The 12,037-nt window shown below is 41.9% G+C and overlaps 1 protein-coding gene across 8 annotated transcripts in view; it reads left to right on the top strand.

Moving 5' to 3' along the window:
• The window catches only part of CASK (calcium/calmodulin dependent serine protein kinase), a 344,800-nt gene that overhangs the window by 313,751 nt on the left and 19,012 nt on the right, over positions 1-12,037 (top strand). For all 8 annotated transcript variants that reach the window (XM_064573940.1, XM_064573938.1, XM_064573945.1 and 5 more), the window contains 2 exons: positions 1,550-1,746; positions 9,779-9,894. In XM_064573940.1, coding sequence (XP_064430010.1) covers positions 1,550-1,746; positions 9,779-9,894 — 313 coding nt within the window. The remainder of the gene's footprint in view (positions 1-1,549; positions 1,747-9,778; positions 9,895-12,037) is intronic.

Genomic DNA, 12,037 nt, shown 5'->3' with positions numbered 1-12,037 from the left:
TTTTAACACATTACACATGACTAATTTTCTATAAGGATTTTTTTCCTCACATCTTTGTAGCTGTGATGGTTATTGTAATTTCAACCTGATAAACTTGTGCTGATGGTTTAAGAATTCAGCCTTCGGGGGGGTCTTATGGGCCTGCCTGTGGCGTTGGGGGAAAAAATTGTGAAAGGTTGCAAAACTCCTATAATTCTAAGAATAACTAAAACGTATGTGCTGATGACTATGTTTAAGCAGTAATTTTCTGAAATTTTCAAGGCTTTTTCTTAATTTGTATTTGCATGTGGATCTCTAAAAGCCATTTACAATGAAAACTCAGAACATCCTGGCTTTGCATCCCAATATTCCTCTGTTGGGTCACCCGGGGAAAGTGACATGCTGCCTGCCACCAGCAAGCAGCTTCCAGTTTGCCAAGCACTTTAAGAGTATGCATTTCAGGTGCAAAGGCAGAGATAGGTTAATTTTACAGGCTGGATTTCTGACAAGAAAACTTGAACAGAATAATCATGCACTAATTCCAAAGCCTTCAGGTTGGTTTTACAGTGACTGAAACATTAATACTCAAATTTAATTTCAAGAGGTAGAATTTTTATGGAGAATTTTCTTGGAATTTGGTGTCCAAAGATAATCCGATTTGGGGTTCAGGTGTGCATAAATTGGCACCTGAGAGAATTCACCCATAGTTTATTCTTCAGACTGCATAAGTGATGCAACATTAGATATCTAGCACCTTATTTTAAAGCATTTGGAAACACAGTGATTCATAAAATGCTGCCATATGATAACCCCTTACGTGCTCATCTGTTTCCTTTTATAATATTCACTAATTACATTGACATATCCTAAAACTCAGAGCCTTGAACTCTGCATATCTTGAAGCTCTGTGCTGCTTTCACGTGGCAAAGCTAGGATTTAGTCATTTTTCTTCTCTAGGAAGAGTAAAATACAGATACAAAGCTGAAATCCTTCTTAAAAACTTAATAACACGATTGATTTTTTTTAAATGCTTCAAAAACTGTACGTTACGTTTAAGTTTATCAGCAGTGTGTAGCCACACGGCTGTCTTGTAGGCATTTTACAGCAAGAGACCGACACAGAGTGCTTGCTGCTTTTGTATCACGTGCTGCTTTCGGGTTAAAGCCTCCCCTGAGTGTTTGTGTATATGGTGTAAACGCTGCTACGTGATCATGACAACGTGTCCATAACGTCAGCTAAATATATGCAGACTTAAAAATGCTAAGCATACCTCTCTATAATTAGAGACCTAGTCTGTTACAGTAAAAGCAGGTGCTAAGTCTTGATCTTTATTAAACAAGTATTGGCAGCGTTCCCTCCAATTAAGAACAGCAGAGGCTTGAGCCTGCACCCATCAGAGGTCGTCCATTGTTCCTAGTGGTAGCAGTTCTGTGCCCTATCTCCATGCATCATTTGGCTTCACCATCTAATGTCCTGTTCGTATTGTAAGTGTTGGTGTGTGGTTATTACGTTAGAGCTGTTTGCTTTCACATCGCCGAGGCAGCCCTTCTTACAGACTCCTGTTTTATAGATCTATGTAAGAGCACAATTTGAATATGATCCAGCCAAGGATGACCTCATCCCCTGCAAAGAAGCTGGCATTCGATTCAGAGTTGGTGACATTATCCAGATTATTAGTAAGGACGATCACAACTGGTGGCAGGGTAAACTGGAAAACTCCAAAAATGGAACCGCAGGTCTCATTCCTTCTCCTGAACTTCAGGAATGGTATGTTTTTGTTGTTCCGTTTTGTTTTACAATAAAAACAAAGCCCCAACCATCCGTTTGTCAACCTTCTACTGTTCTATTGTGTAAAACCTGTTTGCTCCGCTAGCCAAACAAAGTTCAGATTAGTCATCCAAGAACTCTAAATCCTCAGCATCTTGCAAGTTCCTGCTTAGAGTCAGGTCTTGGTTTTACATAAAAGGAGAGGAAGGTCTAGAGGGAGGTTGAGTGGCTAGCCCTCAGGTCGCAGGTCACGGTCACCTCCTGGTCCCTTAGCACAGCCCCCCACTCCCACATGCTGTTTCAGTCCTTTTAGAACTGCGTTTTGTTTTGTTTTAAAGATTTTATTTATTTGAGATAGCTCGTGCGGGAGCACGGGTGGGGGCGGGGCGGGGCGGGGGGTGGAGGGAGAGGGAGAAGCAGACTCCCCGCTGAGCAGGGAGCCTGCCCCCCCCCCACCGGGGCTGGATCCCAGGGTCCTGGGGTCATGACCTGAGCTAAAGGCAGACACTTAACCGACTGAGCCACCCAGGTGTCCCTGTTTTGTTTGTTTTAAAACACCCTCTCCTTGCCCCTCCGCATGCTCTCTCGGTGCTCATTCCACCCCCCATCCCCCACCCCCCCACCAGCAGCGGGGGGAAAACCTCAAAGGCTATGATTCAGGGTCATTCAGGGTATTTGAAGGTAAAATGGGTTTCCCTGTTAGGAGAAAAAGGCAGCCAGAAGCTTCGTTCTTTACCTTGCGAACTCTTTAAAAATGCCTATTTTGTTAGAAAGTTCAAGCAGTGGAAACAGGTTAAAGTCAGAGAGCTTTTTGACACCATTTTTAACTGCAAGAAAAGGAGTCCCAGATTACTATATATTATAGTAAAATCTATTTCTGCCATTGTTACTATTTGCTAACTTGAACTGTGTTTTGAAAGATGCTGGTGATTTTGCATTCGTCTGTACTTTAGCAATATATGAGAAATCTAGCAAAGAGATGACTTTATATCTGAGTTTTGTTTCATGCGACCAAAAATAGCAACCAGTAGGCATGGGGGCAGTTCGTACCCAAATATTTGAAGCTAGCTAAGAGACCCCAGAGGCCCTGAGTCCGCAGACATTGAGAATTGTTTTCTCACCCCTTTTTCTCACTAGTTACAGGGATTTCTCAGTTAATTTCCTTTGCGTGATTGCCTCCGTCACTATCCCATGTTTCCAAAAATATTCTTACGTTTAGACTGTCAGGGCAGATAAGAACTTCAGATGGCATCATTTTCCATGGGGACTCGCAGGCCCTGCCAGAGGAAGTGGCGGGCAGCCTTCCATCTGGCCCTGCCTTGCAGCCCCATCTTCAAGGAAGAGTTTAAGCATTAGGATGGACGTGATTTCTGAGTCACTTTCATGATGGATGTTATTATGTCATTAGTGACATTTACGCTTGACAAAATGTGTTCTAACCTGCTGCCATTTTTTTAAAGAATTATGTAGATTCCAGACCTCTTCTCCCTAGTCAGATCATCTGTAGAAATCCTGTTTCACAGACACCTACAACTCCCAAGTCCTCTGGAAGAATCCTGAGAAATGGCAGTGGGAAAAGCAGATTTGCTCCCTGTCTCCTGTAATGGTGGACTAGGTTATCTAAATCGATCCTCCTGCTGAAAAAAAAAAAAAAAGAAAAAAGAAAGAAAAGTGCTGCAGAAAATACGTTTTTGAATATTACCTTAAAAGCATTAAGTAGCCAAAAAGGCATCGGGCAACTGAGTGACAAGTTTTTATGTGAAAGCCATTAATCGAGTGATAGAAAGTAGAGCAGCATATTGGCCCATTCTGCCAAGAGGACACGTCTATTACTGAAAACTGTTATGCCAGAGAACCAAGGTTAAGACCTAAGGCCTGTACAAGCAGGCGGATCTGTTAGGAGACCCGTCCCCCATTGCCGGGACTGCAGAGCCTCTGCCCTCAGGTTAAGAGCAAGCAGAGAAGTGTGCCCTTGATGCCCTTCAACAGCTGGGGACTGGGGAGAAGGCTGCCTTGTTACTGAGCAAAGCCAAAGACACGAATAAAAGGAAAACAAAGTTTCCCTGAAAAAATCATGGCCGCTGGTCCGCCTTGAATAGCTCTGTACCCAGATACACATAGCCTGGGACGGTCAGGGAACTTCCAGCCTTACACTTGATTTGAGGCCTCTCCTTTACTAATAGTAGTTCCCTGTATCTGTTACAAATGAAAAGAAAGTCTCTGAAGGAGAACACTTTATGCTAGGCCTCATCCTAGAGCCCTTCCTAACCCCCCACATAAACTTTTACTAGGGCAGCGACCAACGAGTCAAAAAAACAAAAAACAAAAAACCTACAGGCACAAAAGGAAACAAGGAAGACCTGCCTGACAGACCCAACAGAGACCCTACTGAAATGACAGGCAGCAGAAACAAACCCAATCCCACTTGACGCAGGTTTTTAAACAACTGTGCGTATACTTTAAAATCAATAATCTTGAAAAATATCTTCAGAGAACAGGGAAACTGTTTTGAAGAAGAACCAGAAGGAACTGCCAAGAACAAAACACACAGTAACCAAACCTCAGTGGCTACACATCTATTAGGCTAAAATTTTTCCAAGTTTTCACCATCAGGGAAATGGATGAAGAAAGGATGGCATATCCATACAGTGGGATGCTATGAAGGAATGAACTGGGGGCGCCTGGGTGGCTCAGTTAAGCGTCTGCCTTCGGCTCAGGTTATGATCCCGGGGTCCTGGGATTGAGCCCCGCATCGGGCACCCTGCTCAGCGGGGAGCCTGCTTCTCCCTCTCCCTCTGCTGCTCCCCCTGCTTGTGTGCTATCTCTCTCTCTCTGTCAAATAAATAAATATTTTTTTAAAAAGGAATGAACTATTGGGGTGCCTGGGTGGCTCAGTTGGTTAAGCGATTGCCTTCGGCTCAAGTCATGATCCTGGAGTTCCGGGATCGAGTCCCGCATCGGGCTCCCTGCTCAGCGGGGAGTCTGCTTCTCCCTCTGACCCTACCCCTTTCAAGCTCTCTCTCTCTCTCATTCTCTCTCTCAAAAAAATAAATAAAATCTTTAAAAAAAATAAAAAATTAAATTAAATTAAAAAAAAGGAATGAACTATTGACACAATATGGGTAAAACTCAAAATCATTATGCTGAGTTTCCAGGCAAAAAAAAAGAGAGAAAGAGAACATACTATATGATTCTATTTATATGAAATTCCAGAAAACCAAAACGAATCTATAGTGACAGAGGGAAGAATGTATACATACAGCAGAACTGATGAAACTGTACACTTCAAATATCTTCAGTTTATTACGAAAAAAACATTCGGTGAAGGTGCAAAAACTGTAGAGGGAGAAAGGGATTCTAGCTGGGATGACGAGGAAGGGGCCCACTGGGCAGCCTGTGCCTTGAGGCCTGAGTCGGACACTGAGGTAGAGGAAGGCATTCCCAGCGGCAAGGAAGAGCAGTGCCGCTGGTGGGCAGCTAAGTTGGTGTGTAGAATGTAGGTGGGCATTCAGTGTCAGTGAGAAAGGTTTGCAATAATACTGTCAGCCAGACCCAGAATCTTGGTTCATGGGTGTTTCTACCAAGTGACATTTGTCACACCCTGTCGATGAGAAATCAATTGTTTGGGGACCCAGATGCCTTCCCTTCTTTATCCTTGTTAAACTTCATCATGCTTGACAAGGCACACCAGTCAAGTCCTTTGATATATTTTGAGTCCCTGAATGTGTCATCCCTCCCCTTGCCTACTAGACCCTCATCCAAGTCAGCAATGAAAATGTTACATATGTGTTTGAAATTTTCCTCCGGGTTGACCTAAGTCCTACAACGGTTTTCCTGCACTTACTGAGCTAAAAGAAACAGCACTCATTTCCTGCGTGGTGGGTGAAGACTGGTTTCATTCCTCTGTCATTGCGTCACATATAGCCACACCACAAATTTTTACTGGGACCTTTTTACTTTATTCCTTAAGCTTAAAAACATTCGTTATAAGATACTCTATAGACTGTAACATAAGCTTCGCAGGGTCAGGATTTTATCTTTTAACCTGTCAAAAATTCCTCGGTCTTGTTTATGCTCCCAAAGCTCGTGTGCCTCACCGAAGCCAGAGCTATGGCTACAGCACAGATTGGCTTGTACTGGAAGAATCCCCACAACAAAGGCTTCATCAGCCTCCTCTGTATGCTGCTTAGGTAATAAGTGGACATTGACGTTGACGCTGTTGCTGAGCATTCACAGCATTTCCCAATAAGTGTCCTTCTCCTAACCAAAAAATAAAGGAATAAAAAAAAAACCTTCAATTAACAAGAGAAAATAAGAGACATGGAGGACAGTCTTTTCGAGAAGAATAAAACAGTTCCCAACTCCTTTCATAATGCCAGCATTACCCTGATACCAAAATTCACAAAACGCAATTCAAGAAAACTACAGATGAGGCTCCCTCATGAACATAGATGTAGAAGTTCTCAACAAAATACACCAATATATAATAAGGATAATACATCTTGACCCAGTAGTGTCTGTACTGGGAATGCACAGCTGGTTCAACATTTGAAAACCAGTCAATCCAATCCACTCTATTAATGGACTAAAGAAAATCCACATGGTCCTATCAGTAGATGCAGGAAAAGCACTTGGTAAAATTTAACATCCACTCATGATTAAAACCCTCACAAACTGTGAATCGAAGGGAACTTCCTTAACCTGATTGAGAGCATCTACCATAAACCTACAGCAGACACTATCAGAAAGGAAAAAAATATCACAGGTGATATGTTTCTGTGTGTAGGAATTCAAAGGAATCTATAGATAAACCATTAGAATTAATAGGAGAGGTCAGCAAGATGGTGGATATAAAATCAATATACAAAAAGCAATTTCTATTTACCAGCAAGAAAGAGAAAATAAATTTTTTAAAGATTTATTCATTTGAGAGAGAGAGCACGTACGTGCACAAGCGGGGGAGAGGCAGAGGGAGAGGGAGAAGCAGACTCCCCACTGAGCAGGGAGCCCAATGCAGGGTTCGATCCCAGGACCCTGAGATCATGACCTGAGCCAAAATCATGAGGGACACTCAACCGACCAAGCGACCCAGGTGCCCTGAGAAAATAAAAATTTTTTACATACCATACATAAGACCACCTGCATCACCTAATACTATAAAGCATTCTTGCAAAAAAAAAAAAAAATAGTTAAATTTGATCAGACCTCTAGATCTAACTACCTATTTGGAGGAAATGCAAAAGACAGGGATTTGCTGAAGACACCACAAGGATGAACTCAGAGAAATCCAGACTTGGAAACTATCGGACAAACAACCAGTTTTTGCAACAAATATATTGCAAGAAGGAAAAGGAGAGAGGGAACCTATAGATTTAAAAGGAATTTAAGAATATTTAAGGAGGGAATGATACAAACTTAGATTTGTTTCAGAATAATCTAGGGTGGATAGGTTGTAAATACAACAAGCCAGGAGTTAAGAAATGCTAGAGCTGGGTTGTAGGTATTTGGGGTTCATTACTCTCTACTCTTGTATATGTTTGAAATTTTTTAAATTACAAAATATTTTTAAATACCATTTGTATAATCTCTCTTTTTAATCAACAAGCTAGGAGCAAATCTAACAAAAATGTTTAAGACACAGGAAAAATTATAACATTGAGACATTAAAGAATACTTAAACAAATGGAGACATACTGTATTCAGGGACTGGAAGACTCAGTGTTGTAAAGATGTCTATTCCTCCCAGATTGATTCATAGATTCCATACAGTCTTACTTGTTTTTGAAATTGGCAAGCTAATTTTAAAGTTTTCTTGGAAATGCACAGAATCAGGAATAGCCAAGATGTTCTTCTAGAAGAATAAGGAGGGAGGCCTTGCTCCACCAGATACCAATACTTACTATAAAGCTGTAGTCATTAAGATAATAAGATACAGGCATAAAGATGTTCAAATAGACCAATTGAAGAGAATCCCAAAACACTCCCATACATAAATAGTCACTAGTGAGGAATGGATAGTTTTCTCCGTAAGTCATGCTGTAAAAATTGAGTGTCCATTAGGGAAAAAGAGAAGAAAGAAATCGGGCCCCTAATTTCACACCATATACAAAAATCAGTCCCAGTGTATTCAAGGCCAAAATATAGGGGCGCCTGGGTGGCTCAGTTGTTAAGCGTCTGCCTTCGGCTCAGGTCATGATCCCAGGGTCCTGGGATCGAGCCCCACATCAGGCTCCCTGCTCCACGGGAAGCCTGCTTCTCCCTCTCCCACTCCCCCTGCTTGTGTTCCCTCTCTGGCTGTCTTTCTCTCTGTCAAATAAAACCTTAAAAAAAAAAAAAAAGGCCAAAATATGAAAGCCAAAACTATAAACTTGAATAAGATCTTCAGGAACAAGGAAGGATTTCTTAACATATCAAAAATACTTTCCATAAAAGAAAAGATGGCTAAATTTGACTTAAACTAAGTTATGTTCATCAAAAGATGCCATAGGAAGAGTAAACAGGCAAGGCACAAAATGGAAGAAGGTATTTGCAACATGTATAACTCACAGAGGTGTAATATCCAGACCACATAGAGAATTCCTACAAATCAATGAGAAAAAGACAACTGGAAAAGGAAAATGGCCAAAAGACTTAAACACTGTACAGAAGAAGAAATCCAATCCAATAAACCTGTGAAAAGGTGTGCAATCTCATTAATAATCCTTGAAATGCGGGGGCGCCTGGGTGGCTCAGTCGTTGAGCGTCTGCCTTCGGCTCAGGTCATGGTCCCAGGGTCCTGGGATCGAGCCCCGCATCGGGCTCCCCGCTCCGCGGGAAGCCTGCTTCTCCCTCTGCCACTCCCCCTGCTTGTGATCCTGCTCTCACTGTGTCTCTCTCTCTGTCAAATAAATAAATAAAATCTTTAAAAAAAAAAAAATAATAATAATCCTTGAAATGCAAACTCAAAGCACAGCCTGATTCCAATAACTTGCCCACTGTGGTGGCTAAAATTAAAGATGGATACTACCAAGTGTTGACAAGGAAGTGGAACAGCAGGAGCTCTCACACTTCGCTGGTGGAGTGTAAATCCGTACAACCTCATTGGAAAATCACTTGTCATTCTGATGGTGATTTTGGATTCTCCTTATATGTGGCTCACTCGGGGACCCCTGGTTGGCCCACAAGCAAACTCATTAAGCAAAACCACCTGTGGCGATATCCTAAAAGGCAAATATTTGCTTAGATTAAACCTAAGGGGACAACTTCTTAATAACATTTATACTGAATACTATAATCACATAGAAAATTAAAATTCTCTGATTGTAATTCCAACTGTGGATTTAATTAGTGTTTTTTTCTTAGACTAGAATTGCCATGTAGTAATAGTACCATTTATTAAGCATCTACCGTGCCTACCACTGTGCTGAGGACATTCTTTCCATTTTTTTGTTCTGATCCTTTACGACAGCCATCCAGGAGGCTAAGAAACTTGCCAATAGAATGTCCTGGCCAATCGTGTGGGCTCTGGTGCCAGCCCTCACTCACCCATGTAAGCTGTGTGGTTTGGGTCAAATTATTGAACCTCTCAGTTCTTTGATCCCCTCATCTGTAAAGCGGTCACATGATTTCATGTGTTGTTAGAAAGGTCAAATGAGTTAATGCATGTACATTTCCTAGGAAAGCACCTAACACTAAATTGGCACAAGGTCATGAGTGATAGAGCCAGGAGTCAAACCAGACCTGTCTGAACTCAAAATCCCACGCTCTGTCCACCGCATGCCACAGCCATGAGTTTAGGTTGCTCGGCTGCGTTATCAGTTAGCAGGTGCCCCGGGAATGTGATGTCATTTTATTATAAGCCTGTGTTTTTAAAACATCTCCAGTAAATTGTCATGAAAACCAAAGAGCAAGCTTTATCTTGAAAAGTCTGTGAGGAGTATGTTCATACAGGCTTGTATCAAGTCTTCGAATGAATGATTTTTGTCAAAATACAACTTTACAGGAGATTCTCTCTCTCTCTCTCTCTCTCTCTCTCTCTCTCCCCCTCTGCTAGGCGAGTTGCTTGCATCGCCATGGAGAAAACCAAACAGGAGCAGCAGGCCAGCTGTACTTGGTTCGGCAAGAAAAAGAAGCAGTACAAAGATAAATACTTGGCAAAGCACAATGCAGGTAGGGAAACATACGAGTGTGGCTGAGGCCGAGTGAGCACGGCAAAGACAGAGGTAGATCTCACATCTCAGTTCGGTCTTCCGAGTCCTCCTCCCAAAAATCCCACCCAATGAGGTCTTCATCAGCCTGCCAAACTTTTAAGAAAGCCCTACCTGCAATTATGATGTTGGTTATTTGCCAGCCATTTTATAGAGTTCTACTTCATAGGACGAAAATGCTATTTGGAAATAGTCTTCTCTGGAACTAAAAGGACCAGTACATTCAGTCCTCCCCTGAGAAATGAGAGCTTGAGGGTTTGCGGAGTCACCGGGATCCTTGCCTCCTTGCTGAGATTGATCTTGAGCAAATCTCATCCCTCCTCACTCCTCTCTGGCCCTTGGACATGGCCCTGTGGCACGTTGCTAAGGGCAGAGGGGCGCTCTTCACAGAGCCGTGGCGCAAAGGGTCTAGCGATGGGGTCGAAAGAGCACAGATGCCATTGGATACTAACGGCGTTTGGTCCGTTCCTGGGACTAGTGGTCTCCTCCTCCCCTCACCCCACCCCCCCGTTATTTCCTGGCTCCTAAAAGACCAAGAGCATGATCTCGGCCTTCCCTTCACACTGTTTGTCTATATGAAAACTTGAGTTCAACCTAAGTCAAAATACTCACTTGTTTGCTAAAAACTGAAATGAATGCCAAGCATGATCCGTCCTTGCCATAGAATTCCCAGAAGACTCACGGGATGTAAGTTAAGCTAAAGGAAATGCATGCTGATACACAGAGTGGGATTTACTTATTTTCAGTAACTTCTCAGTAGGACTCCTTTTTATAAGGGACTTGTTCTGAGGAATTCAAGCCCCAATATTGGCATTAGATTAGTTCCCAAGGTTTCAGAAATAACTCCAAAAATAAAACCTGTGGCCAAAAAAAAAAAAAAAAAAATCAAATGAATGCAGTCATGCATACCCAATTTGGCAATATAATATTTCTGACAAATATGAAATGCACTTCTGTCTAGAATGTTATATCATGTAGTTAGCATCCACCAGGGAAAATTATTTACAAACTCTGAATTGCTCATTTCCTAATCAGCAAGTAAAAGTATGCATTTTGAAATACTGCATCACGTGGGATGAACTTGAGTGGCCACTGGTTCATTTCAAATGATTCAGTTAAATGAGGAGTCATTCCCTTCATGTTGGACACACTGTACCCCATTTTTAATTCCAATAAAATATATCCTTTCTGATTCTTCACCACTACAGAGCACTAGTCTGATAATGGCTTTTTTTTTTTTTTTGTCTTATAAAGGGAAGAAATATTTAAGGCAGATTAAACATAATTTAGTGACTGTTAATTGTAAATGCTCAAGTAGTACTTTTTGAAGACGTTCACTGTAATGTCAGCAGAATGTCGTTTAACACAAAACGTCAGTGGTTACTGCCAAGTCATCTTCATTTCCATCAGCTTCTAACAGGCTCACAAGATGTGTTGACATTTTATATATGTATGTACATACATATATAAAACCTAATCATTTTTATAATTTTAAATGATGTATAGATATAGCTGGCATTATAATTTGAACCTAGAAAGAAAAGCCAATTGATGGCTGATTAAGGTTGTTAATCTATCACTAGCTTTATATTCTCCTAATGGAGGACATGTAGACATAAGTATTCAACATGCCAATATTCTTTAATTCAGCTGTGAGGGAAAAGAAGAAGCCAGTTGATTAGAAAACTAGAATCTCTCCATTCTGACAAAGAAACCGTTGACTTGTTCACTCAAGACTTGTCAGAGAATCAGCATGCAATCTGGCGGCCAATGTTTTCCACAGATCACTTTTTCCATTCTTCCACCACGGCCATGACCTATCTTCCACTGTCCCCGCCCTGCCCGACTCCCTCGTAGGTGGTGCTCAGTGGTCCTGAAAACACACCTGTAAGCCTAACAGGCAACCTGAGTGAGACAGGGTCCGGAATTAGCACCCCTGAGTGACCCCCGCAGCCTGGGCAAATCACTCAGCTCCTGCGGGCCCCGAAATGAGGAGATTGGGTTAGTCAGTGAAAGACATCCTTTCTAATTCTAAAACTCAGGGCATCTCCGCTTCTTTCCTCATCGGGCCTAACAAATGGGTAGCATTTAATGAAGCCAGGCAC

The sequence above is a fragment of the Mirounga angustirostris genome, unplaced genomic scaffold, assembly GCF_029215605.1.
Source record: "Mirounga angustirostris isolate CCGP_5_RB_7025 unplaced genomic scaffold, mMirAng1.0.hap1 SCAF_11, whole genome shotgun sequence".
Lineage (NCBI taxonomy): Eukaryota > Metazoa > Chordata > Mammalia > Carnivora > Phocidae > Mirounga > Mirounga angustirostris.
Note: the sequence above shows the minus strand (reverse complement) of the source record. Positions and strands in the feature narration are given on the sequence as shown.